General features: G+C 41.6%; 1 protein-coding gene across 14 annotated transcripts in view; it reads left to right on the forward strand.

Annotated features, from left to right (window-relative positions):
* FBXW12 (F-box and WD repeat domain containing 12) overlaps nucleotides 1–15,739 on the forward strand; it is a 76,449-nt gene extending 60,710 nt beyond the window's left edge. For 11 of the 14 annotated variants that reach the window (XM_040445240.1, XM_040445249.1, XM_040445248.1 and 8 more), the window contains 6 exons: nucleotides 2,533–2,742; nucleotides 3,544–3,702; nucleotides 4,675–4,885; nucleotides 5,845–6,023; nucleotides 6,105–6,238; nucleotides 15,569–15,739. In XM_040445240.1, coding sequence (XP_040301174.1) covers nucleotides 2,533–2,742; nucleotides 3,544–3,702; nucleotides 4,675–4,885; nucleotides 5,845–6,023; nucleotides 6,105–6,238; nucleotides 15,569–15,668 — 993 coding nt within the window. In that variant the 3' untranslated portion in view covers nucleotides 15,669–15,739. Of the gene's footprint in view, nucleotides 1–2,532; nucleotides 2,743–3,543; nucleotides 3,703–4,674; nucleotides 4,886–5,844; nucleotides 6,024–6,104; nucleotides 6,239–9,379; nucleotides 9,425–15,568 lie in introns of those variants that run through there. The other 3 variants (XM_040445251.1, XM_040445247.1, XM_040445252.1) reach the window with 3 other exon arrangements.
* Nucleotides 15,740–18,084: the final 2,345 nt, after the last annotated feature.

An 18,084-nucleotide genomic window follows, 5' to 3' on the forward strand; every position in this document is an offset into this window, starting at 1 on the left:
TATTTATTTTTGAGACAGAAAGAGACAGATCATGAACGGGGGAGGGGCAGAGAGAGAGGGAGACACAGAATCTGAAGCAGGCTCCAGGCTCCAAGCTGTCAGCACAGAGCCCGACGCGGGGCTCAAACTCCCGGACCATGAGATCATGACCTGAGCCCAAGTCGGAAGCTCAACCGACTGAGCCACCCAGGTGCCCCTGGAGAGGGTTTATTTTTTACTTATTTTGCTTATTTTTAAAAAAAAAAATTTTAACGTTTATTTATTTTTGAGACAGAGACAGAGCATGAACGGGGGAGGGGCAGAGAGAGAGGGAGACACAGAATCTGAAACAGGCTCCAGGCTCTGAGCTGTCAGCACAGAGCCCGACGCAGGGCTCGAACTCACAGACTGAGAGATCATGACCTGAGCCGAAGTTGGACGCTTAACCGACTGAGCCACCAGGCGCCCCTTTACTTATTTTGCTTATTTAAAAAAAAAAAAAAAACTTCCAGTATAGTTAACATGCAGCATTATATTAGTTTCAGGTATACAATACAGTGATTGAACAATTCTATACATTACTCAGTGCTCATTGTGGCAAGTGTACTTTTTTTTGGTCAATGTTTGTTTATTTTGATAGAGCAGGGGTGGAGGTGGGGGACAGAGAGTGAATCCCAAACAAGCTCCTCACTGTCAGCACAGAGCCCAACATGGGTCTCAAACCCACAAACCATGAGATCATGACCTGAGCCCAAACCAAGAGTCAGACGCTTAACTGAGCCACCCAGGTGCCCTTATAAGTGTACTCTTTAATCCCCATCATCTATTTCACCCATTCCCCCATCCACCTCCCTTCTGGTAACTGTTTCTTCTCTGTACTTAAGAGTCTGTTTCTTGGTTTGTCTCTTTTTTCTCTTGTGTTTCTTAAAGTAAACTATGAGTAAAATCATATGGTATTTGTCTTTCTCTGAATTATTTCACTAGCACTGTACTCTCTAGATCTATCAATGGTGGTGCAAATGGCAAGGTTTCATTATTTTTTTATGGCCAAGTAATATTCCATTGTCTAAATATACCACATACTCTTTATCCATTCATCTACCAATGGACACTTGAGCTGCTTCTATATCTTGGCTATTGTAAATAATGCTGCAAAAAACCTAGGAGTGATACATGCTTTTGAATTAGTGTTTTTGTTTTATTTATGTAAATACCCAGTAGGAGAATTACTAGATCATATGATAGTTCTTTTTTCAATTTTCTGAGTAGCCGCCATACTGTTTTCCACAGTGGCTGCACCAGTTTGCATTCCCACCAGCAGTGCACGAGCGTTTCTTTTTCTCTGCATCCGCGCTGAAACTTGGTTCTTATATTTTTTATTTTAGCCATTCTGACAGGTATGAGGTGATATCTCATCCTAGTTTTGATTTTAAGCCACCCAATTTGGGGATGATTTACAAAGCAATAGATAACACTACACAGGAAGCCTCTTAGTGTTTAGAGTACAAATGGTGGTGACATTTGGAAAGGGTAGAGAGGTTAGTAAATAGAACAAGTACAGGTAGAAATAGTTATATGGGGCGCCTGCGTGGCTTAGTCATTTGGGCGTCTGACTTCGGCTCAGGTCATGATCTCGTAGTTTGTGAGTTCAAGCCCCACATCGGCCTCTGTGCTGGGAGCCTGGAGCCTGCTTCAGATTCTGTGTCTCGCTCTCTCTCTGCCCCTCCCCTACTCGTACACTTTCAAAAATAAACAACTGTCTAAAAAAAAAGTAGTTATATGAACACTTTATAACAATTTTTATGTTTATTTTTGTATTCTTATCTCTTTGATGTACCTCACGATTTTTAAAGAAAATCTAGAAAGGAAACCGTTCTTATTTGCAACATACAAGATTGATGATGGATAACAATTATGAGAGTTGATATTCTTTGGATCCTACTGTGACCTGGATATTCTTTGGATTCCTACTAAGTATGTTTCGTGTGCTATGAAATGGAAACAGCCGTGTAAGAAGCCACAATGATAAGTAACTTGCCAAATGTCACACCATTAGAAAGGCAGAACTGGGGTGCCTGGGGGGCTCAGTAGGTTAGGCACCTGACTCTTGACTTCAGCTCCGGTCATGATCTCTCGGTTTGTGAATTCTAGCCCCGCACCGGGCTCTGTGCTGATGGTGCAGAGCCTGCTTAGAATTCTTTCCCTCTCTCTGTTCCTCCCCTGCGTGCATGCACACACTCTCTCTGTGTCTCTCAAAAATAAACAAAAAATTTTTTTTGTTAATAAAAAAAAAAAAAGGCAGAACTTATTTGGGCCCAGAAGTCAGATCGTTCTTTATGCCTATCACGTAGTGAGCTCTTCTGTTGTTTGAATATATTGTATTGTTCCTTTTCTGTGTTCACTACCCTCTCAAGGGGGTATTTTCTTGTTTGTTTTTCCCCAGAAGCAAGAAACGGCTCTAATTTGGAGGAGACTTCCAAATAAACGCTGGCGGAATGAAAGCACCGTGGGTGTGAGGAGTTCCTGGCACATACAGTGTTCCTTTCCCTCTAGGGCACTATGATCTGGTCAAGCCCCGTCCAGCAGCCTAGTATCACGCATCTGGCGACCCTCCCTCAGATGCATCTCGCATTCACTGTGGATTTGGAGGGAACCGTCAAAGTGTGGAATTGTCAGGATCAGGATGCCCTGGCCACTTTCCCCGTGTCTCAGGCCTGCTTTTCCTTGGAAGTCTGTCTCACAAAGGATGGCCCATTCTTGATGGTAAGTGAGCCCTGCATCTGGAGGGCACCCACAAAACAAAATGCCTGCTGCCTTGGCCGCTGTTGTGGCCCCATTACTGTCACATCACAGTCTGTCTTCTTGGAGTCATCCCTACCATGTACCCTGAGGGTCAAAACACACCAGCAAATGCTGGTCATACAAACCTTGCTACCATCTTGGCCCTTGATCTCCCACAAGTACATTTCCCTAGTCATTCTTCCAAAAAAAGGAAAAAAAAATCCTGAATTACTTTATATCTATGTCTCTTCTTTCAAGTGTTGATTGTACAGTACATGACCTTGGACAGGGACTATGGAGGGAGAGCTGTGGGTTTGGGGAGATATTGAGAAAAAAGAATAAGGTTGATGTACCAATGAATAATTATCCTCGAGAAGAATGCTTTGGGACTTAGAAAGTTTTATTCCTTGGGATCATTCTCACAACATCAAGAGGTTTTAATCTCCATTATATGATTAAAGAAACAGTAATATATATTTTTAAATTTTTTTTAAAGTTTATTTTGAAAGAGACAGAGTATGAATGGGAGAGGGGCAGGCAGAGAGGGAGAGAGAGAATCCCAAGCAGGCTCTGTGCTGTCAGCACAGAGTCCAATGCGGGGCTCGAGCTCATGAAACCGTAAGATCATGACTTGAGCTGAAACCAAGAGTTGGTCACTTAACCAACTGAGCCACCCTGGCACCCAAAACAGTAGAATATTTTGCAGCTGACAGTGATGCCTTCTGTGTGCTTTATAATCTCCCATCTCCTTCTGTTGATGTGGTGGTGGTGCTTTGGTTTCAGGTCGGCAATTCTGAAGGTGACATCTACACACTGACAGTGCCTGAGCTCAGGGGTGTTTCTAAAGTCCACGCATTTAAATACACTGTTGACCTTCTGCACTGCTCTCCTGACAAGAAATGGGTCTTTGCATCTGGGACACATCAGAACATCTTGCCCAGGGTGAGTGTTGCTCTGCGGGTTAACCTCGGGAGGACAGGGTCAAGCATTGGGAAAGTGGAGTTTAGGAAGTGTGGGAGAACCTGCAGCGCTCAGCAAGGACCAGACATAGGGCTCCCCCCTCTCAAAGGCCATATCACATTTAGAATCCATTTCAATAGTCAGGAGGCAGTGTTCTTGGAAGTGATGATGTCTAGGTGCAAAAACAAACGTTAATTCATGAAACTTTGCATTGAGAAGCCATGAAAATTTGCATCAAGAAGCCTGAATCGCCCAAAGAGCTAGAGGAAAGTGAGGGAGAGCTCAAGAGAGGAGGATCTCTGGTAGCCTTGTTCACTTTAGCTTTCCTTACTCTTATCCACCTTGGCTAGAAAGTACCAAGCAGTCCAGGAGTAAATAAAAATGGATCCACCTCTGAATGGCACTCTGAGAAAGTCTGTGGCCTTTGAGTCAAGCCATTTTTACCATGGCACAGGTGGACCGGGCACCAAAGAGCAAGGAGCTGAGAGGACGCAGCCAAAGCAAAACAGCCCTTGACCCCTTCTCCAAGGAGGGGAGATCTGTCGAGCCAGTGGCAACTTGATCTGGACTCCAGTGTGGCCAGACGATTTTGTACCTCTGTGGCGTGCCTGAAGCGTGGCTGCAGGGGCTTTGCTCTCTGTGACCACGACAGGCAGGATAGGAAGACAGGTTCTTGGATGTCAAGTGACAAGCAGTGACTACTCTGTGCTTCCTAGGATTCAGATTAAAGTTTGGCCACAAAACGAGGATTTTTTTTTTTTTTTTAAGTAGGCTCCATGCTCAACGTGGGGCTTGCATGTATGACCCTGAGATCAAGAGTCAAATGCGCCACCGACTGAGCCAGCCAGGTGTCCCACAAAGTAAGGATTTTTAAGGAGGCTTTTCTGGAGTCCCTCCTTCACTGAGGTGCTGCTACTTCCCCCTTCACCTATTTGTGCAACAATCTCTCCATAGGTCTTTTTCACAGAGTGCTTACTGAAACCATCGGAAGGCAAAAGCCCTCTGTCACTCTCTATCCCGTTTTCGTCATGCTGCAGAGCCTGCTGGGCCCCAAGGAGGACAAGCAGGATAACATTGATGTACCGAAGAGGCTCTTCCAAAAAGACAGGATTTACCACCTTTGACCTAATGACCGAGAGGACTGGGGGCAGAACAGTCATCCAAGGTAGGCGGTGCCACACCGGAAACACGGCTTCTCCTCCCCTTCACTCATGCATTCTTTTGAAGCCATAAATGTATGTAAACGGTCTGTGTGAAGCAGGCAGGGGATCTCTTCAGCTGCAGGCTAACCCTTGCAGGTTAGTGTCTCTGATGCCCACGCTCTGACCTCTACACTCCACCCTGCTCTTGGGCAGATATGATTTTATTTGTTTGTTTATTTAGAGTGTGTGCATGAGTGGAGAGATTCTTTATATTTTTTATTTGTCATTAAAAATTTTTTTAATATTTATTTATTTTTGAGAGAGAGACAGAACATGAGCCAGGGAGGGGCAGAGAGAGAGAGAGAGAGAGAGAGAGAGAGAGAGAGACACACACACACACACACACACACACAATCTGAAACAGGCTCTAGGCTCTGAGCTATCAGCACAGAGCCTGATATGGGACTCGAACTCACAAACAGCAAGATCATGACCTGAGGTGAAGTCAGATGCTTAACCGGCTGAGACACCCAGGGCCCTGAGAGAAAGAGGGAGGGAGGGAGGGAGGGAGAGAGAAAATCTTAAGTAGGCTCCATGTCTGGCCCTGCATGGAGCCTGACCTAGGAGTTGATCTCATAACTGTGAGATCATGACCTGAGCCAAAATCAAGAGTTGATGCTCAACCGATTGAGCTGCCCAGACACACCCTGGGCAAATGTGGTTAGATTCCCATGCTGCTTTCAGGCCTGGATTCCAACGCCCCCTCAATGCCTGAGCTGTCACTGTCCACCACGCTCCGTTCCCACGTCCTAGCACCTGTTACCATGGTCAGTGACCTGTATCTGCCACTGGCCTGTCCTTCATTTTCCTCACCAGGCTGAGGTCCCATGAAAGTAACGAGTATGCTTTTTCATTCCGTGTAAAGATATCATTCTGACTAAATGACCCCAAGTTTGCGTGTGTTTGTTCCACATGAAAACAGCCCATCAGGTCGCGACTTTCCTGTTGCCAGTTCATATGGAGAGTCCAATTTGGATGGGAGCCAGTGATGGAAATATGATCGTCTTTGAGAGTGGGCCATACTTGTTCCTCTTCACCATCAGTGGGCACCAGCTGCAACGATTTGAGGATCACCAGAGGACCATCGGCAATTTGTGGGCGGTCCGTATGCGCCTTCTCCCCCCACCCCGCTCACTGCTCTGCCTGTGACTCTGGGCCACTCATCCCGCGTCTCCTTTGAAGGATTCTCTGCATGTCCTCACCACATCTATGGATGACTCCCTGCATGTGTACATGTGGGAAGAGGAAGGCCGTTATCCATACCTCAAGAGCTGCTGTCACCTGGAACACATAGGGAGTGACCTGACGCCCAGCTGGTAAGCCCTGCTTTGTGACTTAAACTTCCCTTCAAGATTTTAAATTTCTACATAAAAAAATAAAGGGATAGTAGGTGAGGGTTTAGTTTGTTTTTTAAGTTCAAGGACATCTATGAATAAACTTATGTCCAAAAAGAGAATTGTTAGTTCTTGGAGTATGTTCACAGCTCTTGGAGTAGATTCCAAAAGGCTTTCCAAAATGGCTCCCATTTATTTGCCCACAGCAGGATATGGAAGATTTATATCTTCAGTGTCCTGTCTTTACTTGCAAGGTTTATACATTTTTTGAGTTCGTCAGTCATTTGGGTCACTTCCTTAGCAAGCTGATTTAAAAAAAAATTTTTTAATGTTTATTCATCTTTGGGAGAGACAGAGTGTGAGTGGGGGTGGGGCAGAGAGAGGGAGACAGAATCCCAAGCAGGCTCCAGGCTCCAAGCTGTCAGCACAGAACCTGATGCGGGGCTCGAACCCAGGAACCGTGAAATCATGACCTGAATCAAGTCAGACGCTTAACTGACTGAGCCACCTACGTGCCCCTTTAATTTTTTTTTTTAATGTTTATTTATATTTGAGAGAGCGAGCAAGCAAGCAAGCATGAACCAGGGGAAGAGCAGAGAGAGAGGGAGACACAGAATCTGAAGCAGGCTCCAGGCTCTGAGCTGTCAGCATAGAGCCCGACGTGGGGCTCAAACCCACGAACTGTGAGCTCATGACCTGAGCCAAAGTCGGACACTTAACCAACTGAGCCACCCAGGTGCCCCCATTTTGGTTTTCTTTTAAGTTGCTAGCCTTCATCTAAATTATTTTTTTGAGATTTTACGTGCTGTACATAAGGCTCTTGTCTTTTATAAACATTGTTGCTTGTCCTTCTAATGTTTATTTTTGGCAATATCTAACAAAATATAATACATATCCTAATAGGATATAGGACCAGGGCCTATATCCTAGGGCCAGGGCCACTAATAGGAATTTACTTTGACAGTACACCTCCAATGATTAAAAATACATTGGTTGGGGCATCTGGGTGGCTCAGTCAGCTGAGTGTTCGACTCTTGCTTTCGGCTCAGGTCACAATCTCGGGGCTTTCTGGGTTCAAGCCCTGAGTCGGACTCTGTGCTGACAGTGCAGAGCCTGCTTGGGATTCTCTCTCACTCACTCTCTCTCTCTCTCTGCACCTTCCCCACTCGTGCTGTTTGTCTCTCTCAAAATAAATGAAGTTTTATTTATTTAATAAAAATGAATGAATAAATACATTGGTTGTTTATTACAATATGAGTTGTGATTGCTTAATGCTGGAAACCATCTAACTGCCTAAACATAAGATGTTGTTTAAATTACTTTGGCATGTCCACATAATGGAGTATTGTGCAGCTGTAATTTAAATCTCTATGTTCAGATATTTCCAGTGTTTTTGAGGCACAAAAAAATTTAAGCGTATATAATATGTAATTATGCTTAGCAGATTAAAAAAAATTTTTTTAACATTTTTTTTTAATTTTTTTTTCAACGTTTATTTATTTTTTGGGACAGAGAGAGACAGAGCATGAGTGGGGGAGGGGCAGAGAGAGAGGGAGACACAGAATCAGAAACAGGCTCCAGGCTCTGAGCCGTCAGCCCAGAGCCCGACGCGGGGCTCGAACTCACGGACCGTGAGATCGTGACCTGGCTGAAGTCGGACGCTTAACCGACTGCGCCACCCAGGCGCCCCGACATTTATTTTTGAGAGCGAGAACAAGCTAGGGAGGGGCAGAGAGAGACAGATTCTGAAACAGGCTCCAGACTCTGAGCCACCAGCACAGAGCCTGATGTGGGACTCGAACCCATGAACCGTAAGATCATGACCTGAGCCGAAGTCAGATGCTTAAGTGACTGAGCCACCCAGGTGCCCCTATGCTTAGCAGGTTTTATTTTTTGCTCTTTATCATATCTAATAAACCTTAGCCTACTAAGTCATAAATGCTTTTCTCCTTCCAATAATGTTTTGTGGCTTAGATTTATTTTAATCAATGATTGTCTATATTTTCTATTTTTTTCTCCTTTCAATAATTTTAAATAGATCCCCTTCATATCCGATGATGTCCCATACCATGCAGCATTATGTCTTTTATCCGTCTGATTTTTTTTAACAATACAAAGAAATAGAATCCAGTTGTCCAACACAGTTTTAGTTTTGACGATAGTCTTTTAATCAGAAGCACAAACCAGGGTATGTCCATCATCCCCAAGGTTTTCCCATGCTCCATTGCAGTGTGTCCCTCCTTCCATCCCCAGCACCAGGCAGCCACTGATCTGTTTTCTGTCCCTATTAATTACTTTCAATTTTCTAAATTTTTATGTAAATGGGATTATATGGTATATATTCCTTTGTGTCTAGCTTTTAAAAAAAAAAGTTTATTTTGAGAGAGAGAGAGCTCACATGAATGCGTGAGAGAGAGAGGAAGAGAGAGAACACCAAGCAGCCTCCTTGCCATAAGCACAGAGCCCGATGTGGGGCTCAATCTGCCGAATCATGAGATCATGACCTGAGCCAAAATCAAGAGTCAGACATTTAACCAACTGAGCCACCCAAGAGCCCTGTGTCTCACTTCTTTCAGTGAGCATTGTGGTTTTGAGATTCACCCTTGCTGACTGTATCAGTAATTCACTCCCCTGTACTGCTGAGTTCCTTTTACTATTGTCCCATTGTGTAGATGGACCACAGTTTATCACCTCACTAGTTGAGGGTCATTGATGTTGTTTCTAGCTTAGATAAATATGAAAACACGTTTATCCGAAGAGTGGAAGTGTCAGGTCATATGGAATGCTTCACTTTATAAGAAATTGCAAATGCTTTCCTAGGGGGCTATACATTTTTGCATTCCCACTTGGTATTGTTCCATTTTTGTTTTTTCTTACATTCTAATGGGCATGTAGTGATCTTTCATTACAGTTTTGTTGTCTATTTCCCTAATGATGATGAGCAGCTTTTCATTGGCTTATTTGCCATCCAGATAGCTTCTTTGGTGAAGCATTTGTTCAAACCTTTTGTACATTTTTTAGTTGGGTTGTTTTAGTTGGGTTGTTATTGAGTTTTGATAGTTTATATATTTGTAATGTAAGTTTTTTTTAAATGTTTATTTTCAACGTTTATTTATTTTTGAGACCCAGAGAGAGACAGAGCATGAGTGGGGGTGGGCAGAGAGAGGGAGACACAAAATCTGAAGCAGCCTCCAGGCTCCAAGCGGTCAGCACAGAGCCCAATGCAGGCTCAAACTCACGAATGGTGAGATCATGACCTGAGCTGAAGTCAGATGCTTAACCAACTGAGCCACCCAGGTGCCCCTGGAATGTAAGTTTTTTTAATTTATTTTATTATTTTTTTTTATCAGATAAGGCTTTGCAAATATCTTCTTCCACTTTGTGGTTAGTCTTTCTACTCTAACACTGTCTTTCAAAGAGCAAGTATTCTTAGTTTTGATGAAGTCCAATTTTTCTTCTAAAAAGATGAGGTTCGAGATGTTGTATCTAAGAAATCTTTGCCCAACCCAAGGTCCCAAAGATTTTCCCCTATGTTTTTGTCAAAATTGTATAGTTTTAGGTTTCACGTTTAGATCTGTTACCCATTTTGGGTTTGTTTTTTTGAGAGAGAGAGCACACAAGCTGGGGAGGGGCATAGGGAGAGGGGAGAATCTTAAGCAGGCTCCATGCCTAGTGTAGAGCCAATGCAAGGCTTGATCTCATGACTGTGAGAGCATGACCTGAGCCGAAATCAAGAGTCAGATGCTTAACTGACTGAGCTACCCCGGTGCCCCAGTCTGTTATCTATTTTGAATTAAATTTTATATAGGGCAAGATATAGATCAAAGTTTCTTTCTTTCTTTCTTTCTTTCTTTCTTTCTTTCTTTCTTTCTTTCTTTCTTTTCTTTTCTTTTCTTTTCTTTTCTTTTTCTTCCTTTCTTTTGCATACAGGTATTTAATTATTCAGCTCCATTTGTGGGTGAAAAAAACATTCTTCATTCCTTTACATATTTGTCAAAAATTGACTATATGTATATATACACTTACATATATATACACAATATATATAAACTATATATCTATATAACTATATATATAGATTTCTATATATATAGTTATATTTATATATTATATATATAGATTTCAAGACTCTTTTGTTCCAAGGATCTTTGTGTCTATCCTTTCTCTAATAGCACACTACTTTGAAAGTGTAACTTTATAGAAATTTAAAAATCTGATGGGAGTCCTCCAGTTTGTTCTTTTGCAAAATTTCTGTGACTATTCTGGTTCCTTTGCTTTTTCACATATATTTTAGAATAAGTTTGTAAATGTCTATAAAAATTCTGGGGGGGGAGGGGCGCCTGGGTGGCGCAGTCGGTTAAGCGTCCGACTTCAGCCAGGTCACGATCTCGCGGTCCGTGAGTTCCAGCCCCGCATCAGGCTCTGGGCTGATGGCTCGGAGCCTGGAGCCTGTTTCCGATTCTGTGTCTCCCTCTCTCTCTGCCCCTCCCCCGTTCATGCTCTGTCTCTCTCTGTCCCAAAAATAAATAAACGTTGAAAAAAAAATTAAAAAAAAAAATTTTGGGGGGGGAGCACCCTGCTGGCTCAGTTGGTGGAGCATGTGACTCTCAATATTGGGGTGGTGACTTTGAGTCCCATGTGGGTCTTAGAGATTACTTAAGGAAATTAAAAAAAAAAAAAAGGGGGCTCCTGGCTAGCTCAGTCAGAAGAGCATGTGACTCTTGATCTCCTGGTTGTGAGTTCAAGCCCCACAATGGGTGTAGAGATTACATACAAACATACATACATAAACTTTAAAAGAAATAGAACACACACACACAATTCTGCTGGAATTTATACTGGAATTCTATTGGATCTATAGATAAGTTTGGGGACCTTTACAATTGAGTCTTCTAATCCATGAACCTTACGTCTCTTATTAAGTCTTCCTTATTTTATCAGTGTTTTTGTAGTTTTCAAGATACAGATTTTGCAAATATTTTGTAAGATTCTACCTAAGTATTTAGTGGTTTGGGTGCTACCATAAACAAACAGTAATGTCTTCAATTTTCTATTTTTTATTAATAGGATGTAGAAATATGATTGACTTTTTTTGATGTTTTATTTTTTGAGAGAGAGCACAAGCAGGGGGAGGGGCGGAGAGGGACAGAGGATCTGAAGTGGGCTTTGTGCTGACAGGCTGACAGCAGCGAGCCTGATGTGGGGCTTGAACTCATGAATTGCAAGATCATGGCCTGAGCCAAAGTCAGACACTCAACCAATCAAGCCACCCAGTCGTCCCATGATTGACTTTTGAAATACTAACTTGGTATCCTGCAACCTTGCTAAACTGTTATTCAAATAGCTTTTTTTTTTAAATAGCTTTTATTAATTTATAGATATTTTGTGATTTTTCTATGTATACAGTCATGTCATCTGTCAACAGCTTCTCCCCTCCCCCCCCCCCCACTTTCCATCTGTACATCTTTTATTCCTTGTTCTTGACTTTTGCATTGGATATAACCTTCAATAACAAGGAGCACCTGACTGCCTCAGTTGTAGAGCATGCAACTCTTGATCTCAGGGTCATGAGTTCAAGCCCCACATTGGGCGTAGAGCTTAAAAACATAAAAACCTTCAGTAACAACATTGGAGTGGAGAGCAGGTATCTTTGACTTTTATAGAAAGTGTTGAGTCTTTCACCATTATGATATTCATTGTATGTTTTTGTAATTGCCTTTTATATGGTTCAGGAAGTTCCCTTCTAGTCCTGATTTGCTGAGGGTTTTTATCAATAGATGTTAAATTTTGCCAAATGCTTTTCTTGTATCAGTTACTATAAGAACATTATTTCTCCTTTTTATTTATTTTTTATTTTTTAATGTTTTATTTTTAAAAATTTTTAATGTTTAGAGAGAGAAAGAGTGGGAGCATGAGTGGGGGAAGGGCAGAGAGAGAGAGGGGGACAGAGGATCCAAAGCAAGTCTGTGCTGACAGCAGAGAGCTGGATGTGGGGCTCAAACTCCTGAACCATGAGATCATGACCTGAGTGAAGTCAGATGCTTGACTGAGCCACACAGGTGCCCCAAAATTTTAAGTAATCTCCGTGCCCAACGTGAAGCTCAAACTCATGACCCCAAGATCAATAGTAGCATGCTCCACTGACTGAGCCAGCCGGGTGCCACTGATTTTTCCTTTTTAGGTTGTTAATAAGTCAAATTACATCGATTGGCTCTGAATACTGAACCAGCCTTGCATTCTTGGAATAAACCCCACTTGGTCATATTGTATATATTTTTATATATTGCTAGATTTAATTTATTAATATTTTGTTAATGATTTTTGCTTCTGTATTCACAAGGGATATTGATTGGTAGTCTTATGTACTGTCTTTGTCTCATTTTGGCGTTAAAATAGTGGTGGTTCCATAAAATTAGTGGCAAGTGTTTCCTGACCTTCTATCTTCTGGAAAGATTTTGTAGAATTGGTGTTATTTCTTCTTTAAAAGTTTAATAGGGGACATTTGGGTGGCTCAGTCAGTTAAGCACCCAGCTCTTGATCTCAGGGTTGTGAGTTCAAGCCCTGCAGTGGGCTCTGGGCATGAAGCCTATTTCAAAAAAATAAACAACAAATAAAATTTAATGGTCTCTAGTGGAACCATCTGGGCCCGGAGATTACTTTTTTGGAAGGTTATAACTATGAATTCTTTAATGGTTATAGCACCATTCAGATTGTCTCTTTTCTGCTGCATGAGCTTTGGTAGTTTGTAGTTTTCCAGGAATTAGTCATTTCATCTAACTTGTCAAATTTATGTGCATGGATTTGTTCCTTTCAGTCTTTTACGTATCTGCAGAATCATGGTGATATCAACCCCTTTACTCCTGATATTGGGGATTTGTCTTTTTTTTTTCTTAGTCTTAATAGAGGTTTATCAATTTCTATTACCTTTTCAAAGAAACAGCTTTTGTCTTTTTTTTCCCCCTGTTCTCAGTTTCATCTCTGCTTTTTTATTCCCTTCTTGCTTTGGTTTGTTCTCCAATTTTTGAGGTAGGAATTTAGATTATTGCTTTGAGACCTCTCTTTTTAAATATAAGCATTTGATGTTCTAAATTTCTCACTAAGCACTGCTTTGGCTTCAACTTACAGATTTCAATTGATTGTATTTTCATTTTCACTCAGTTCCATATACTTTTTTTTAAATACTTTTTTTGTTTATTTTGAGAGTGGGGGGACACAGCGAGCATGAGCTGGCAGGGGAGGGGCAGAGAGAGAAGGAAAGACAGAACCCCAAGTAGGCTCCATGCTGTCAGCACAGAGCCTGATGCAGGGCTTGATCTCCCAAACTATGGGATCATGACCTGAGCCGAAGCCAAGAGTGGGACACTTAACTGAGCCATCCAGGTGCCTCTGTTCCATATACTTTTTAATTTCCCTTTTCCCCTTTGACCCATGGACTACTTATTTTCAAGTTTTATTTAAATTCCACTTATTTAACATATAGTATTAGTTTCAGGAGTAGAGACCCATGGATTATTTAAAAGTGTGTTTATTTTTCAAGTATTTTGATATTTTATTGCTATCTTTGTATTGATTTCTAGTGTGAATCAGTTATAGAGAGCACACTTTGTATATTCTCAATTCTTTTACATCTGTTTAACTTAGACTCTACCCTGGGTCATGAAACAATCTTGAAGGTTCCGTGTGTGCTTGAAAAGAATGCATATCCTGCTCTTGTTGGGTAGTGTTCTATATTTGGCAACTGCAGCATTGTGGTTGATTTATCTTTTTCAGTTCCTCTGTATCCTTTCTGATTTTTGATCTTAGGGTTCTATCAGTTATGAGAGAAGACCACTGAATTTCCTGACTATAAATCTGGATGTCCCTTTTTCCTTTAAATTCTGTCAGTTTGGGGGCACCTGGGTGGCTCAGCCAGTTGAGTGTTCAACTTCGGCTCAGGTCATGATCTCATGGTTTGTGAGTTGGAGCCCTGAGCTGTCAGCACAGAGCCTGGAGCCTGCTTCAGATTCTGTGTCTCCCTCTCTCTGCTGTCCCCTGCTCTTTCTCAAAAATAAACATTAAAAAAAAATTAATCCATCAGTTTTTACTTCATGTATTTTGCAGCTCTGTTATTTAGTACATACACATTTAGTAGTATTAGGTCTTCTTGGTTAGTTGGCCTTTTATTTTTGTGTAATGTCCCTGCTTGTTCTTGGCAGTTTTCTTTGCTCTGAGATCTACTTTACCTGTTATTCATTTAGCTAGTCCTGCTGTCTTTTGATTAATGTTTGTATGTTACATTGGAAGTAGAGGAATGGAAAACAATCTGCTTGTATCATTATAATTGAAGTTAGTTTCTTGTAGACAGCATCTAATTGTCATGATTTTTATCCACATTGTGCCAAGATCTTTTAATTGGTATATTTACTTTTCTTATTTCAGCATTTGGAAAATGTTGTGCTATTTCCTTCTGGCTTCTATGTTATCCAATGAGAAATCCACTGTCAAAGTGGTGCTCTTCTATAGATAAAGTGTCATTTTTCTCAGGCTGATTCAAGTTATTGTCTTTAGTTTTCAGAAATTTGATATGTTTGATATAGACTTCTTTGAATTTAACCTGTTTGGGTTTGATCAGCTTTTTCAATCTGTAGGTTTACCAAATTTGAGTTTTTTAGCTATTACTTATCTCCGCAGTGTTTGAAGGGAAGAGGAAAGAGTCCACCTCTACTCACCTTAGCACAGGGGAGGGAGGAGATGGTCAGCAGTGTCCATCTCACAGTCTCCCCTCCCCAGGGGAGGAGTAAAGGTGCCACCTTTGCTTGGGTTAGTGCAAGTCAGGGATGGTTAACAGAACTCCACCCCCAGTTTCTGGACTCCTGGAGAAGAGGGGTGTAGGAGTATCACCTCCTTAATACAGGATGAGAAGAGTTGACAGGGCCATGCCCCACAATCTCCCCATCACCCCATGGGGAGGGAGGCATGGCCTCTTTTAGGTACTCGCCTGGAATAGAGCAGGTATAGTCAAAAGGAACAGAATTCTCTTTTAAAATAAAAATATTCTCTATCATTATTAAATAATATCTCTGATTTGCTAGATCTTGATAATTCTGGCAGTGCTATCTCAGGGCAGGTTGAGATTGCTACTCCTGCAAATAGTAATCATCATAACTTTGCCAGATCTGTGCAGTCATTTGAAACCAAATATAAGAGTGACTTAGGATCAATTGATTTGGGAAAAAGGTATCTTTGTCAGGTTCAAATTTAGTATCATCAACAATAGAAATAACTACTTTCCCTTTTGTCCATTAATTACGTTGTGTTTTTTTCTGTTGGCAGCTACGTCTCCAAAGCAATATGTGATAACATGAGCATAGTATGTGTGGTGTCAAAAAATCGTGAGTCCAGCATTCTGGTGATGTATTCTTTGCATACATAATATGGAAACTAATGGAATAATTAACCTTGCATCATCTCCCTCAATGTAGTAAAGAGAATTCTGTTTGCAAACTCAGAATGATTATTTGAGTGCTATTGGGAAAGAAGCAATGATTTAACTGTCTTTGGTAAATCAGACACTGTAACAGATAGAATGTAGAGCAACATATCCTTTGTCCTTGCCATCAGGGACAGTATCGAATACTAAGGTAGTAAAATGGTCACACAAATCAATTCAAGGGGAGCATATGAGAGGGGAAAGTATGACTTTGGATTGAGGCTAGTTTAAAAGTGAAGGCACAACCCTCTTGATCTCAGGGCTGTGAGTTCAAGCCCCAATGTTGGGCATGCAGCCTACTTAAAATTAAAAAAAAAAAAAAAAAAAAAAAAAATTAAGGGGCGCCTACCTGGCTCAGTCAGCAGAGTGTGCAACTCATTATCTTGGGGTTGTAAGTTCAAGCCCCATGTTGGGTGTAGAGATTACTTTAAAAAATCTTTAAAAATAAGATAATTGAAAAAGTGAAGGCCATCTGTATTCACTGTTCCTTGCCTATAAGCAAGCAAAAAAAATTCTGTAAGATGCAAGCAAAAAATAAATATTAGAAAAACATAGACATTAATACTTAAAGGTAGCTAGAAGAGACTCAGAATATAAATGGTAATAAAAAAATGCTCAAAAGGACTAGGAAATAGAAAATATAGCCAAAGCTACATCACATGAAAGTTTCAATTTCTGTATCACCACAGCCATTGTAATGGAGGCAAAAAAAAAAAAAAAAAAAAACTGTCCCCTAAGTTTGTATCACTGGCTCAGGATTCAGAGTTCAGGGATGAGAGTACTAAAAAATCAAATCTAAGAGCCCCAGGTCTACCGTCCTGGCTTTGAGAGGTAGAGAGGACTGGAAGAAAGATGGCCTGAGGGAGTAGATCGTACTGTAATGGGAATGTAATCTCAATGGGAGATTTCTCCAGTGAGCAGTATGGATTTGTTGATGTGCCCACTGTCCCCTCCTGGTTAAAATAAACTTTTTTTGAATGTTTATTTTTTAGAGAGAGTGAGAGCAGGGGAGAGGCAGAGAGAGTGGGACAGAGTATGCAAAGCAGGCTCTGTGCTGACAGCAGAGAGCTGGATGTGGGGCTTGAACTCACGTTCTGTGAGATGATGACCTGAGCCAAAGTAGGATGCTTAACTGAGCCATCCAGGCCCCCTGGTCAAAGTAAACATTAAGCTGTGACCTGGAGGAGAAAGGAAAGGAAGCCCAGTGAGGGGTCTCTGGAGACGACAAGGTTGGGTGGAGAAGTTAGCAAGGAGATACACTGCAAACAGCACCTGACAGTTCTGGGATAGTTGCATGTTTGACTTAAGTCAGAATCAAAGGAAGTCTCGGGGGCTGAAGTCAGCGAGGAACACTACTAACCGAAGGGTAGAAAGTCAAAGTTTCAAGTCACACAGACATTTGCAAGATATAATCCACATAGTTTTTTTTTAACAAAAGAGAAAAAAGACCTATATTTTATAGACCTGTATTCTTTTTAATTTTATTTTGAGGGAGGGAGGGAGAGCAAGCCAGCGAGCATGGAGGAAGGGCAGAGAGAATCCCAAGCAGGCTCTGCCCTGTCAGTGCAGAGCCTGATGTGGAACTCAAACTCACGAACCATGAGATCATGACCTGAACCGATAATCAAGAGTCCGATGCTTCACAGGCTGAGCCACCCAGGTGGCCCTATAGATGTATATTCTTAAAAGATCCTTTTCACGGACCTTTAGGAAATTGATTTAGAAGTAGCCATAGCATACACCTGAAACTAATGTTACATACGATTTTTACCTCAACTGAAAAAACAAAAGTAGCCACAGTAACTAAGGAAAGGCAGCGAGGTCATTTTTCTTAGAATCTCTGTTATAAAGGTAAGATGTGACAGAGGAAAAGTGTGTGAAATAGGTGGACTTCTATGTGCATGAGCACAAAGAATGTAACTTGTCCAAGGAAAGAGGAGCAAATAGGATCCCACAGTGTCTGTGATTTCTAAATAACCTAAGCTAAAGACACACAATTGAACTGCTTTTGGGCTTTCATTTTCCAGAAAAAAGTGGTCCAGATATGCAGAGAAAACGTTCTACACACAGAACCAAACATTGCTCAAAACTGCAAATGCAAAAAACCTTAAAATCCATGGTTAAGGTGGCTGGAATTGAAGAGAAACCTTCTAAGTTGGGGAACGAAAAAGGGGGGTGGGGATAAATCCAGAAAAGCCAACAAATGCCACATGCCTTATTCACAGACTTTTTAAGGACTCCACGATGGAAGACAGGACCCCTGCCAAAGTGGAGGTCAGGTCACAGAGCTGCAAGGTCCGGGACCCTCGGAAAAGTAACTGTCCTTCCCTTGTAGGTAAACTGAGAGTGAAGGCCCACT

Source organism: Herpailurus yagouaroundi, unplaced genomic scaffold, assembly GCF_014898765.1.
Source record: "Herpailurus yagouaroundi ecotype Mexico unplaced genomic scaffold, PumYag 193, whole genome shotgun sequence".
Lineage (NCBI taxonomy): Eukaryota > Metazoa > Chordata > Mammalia > Carnivora > Felidae > Herpailurus > Herpailurus yagouaroundi.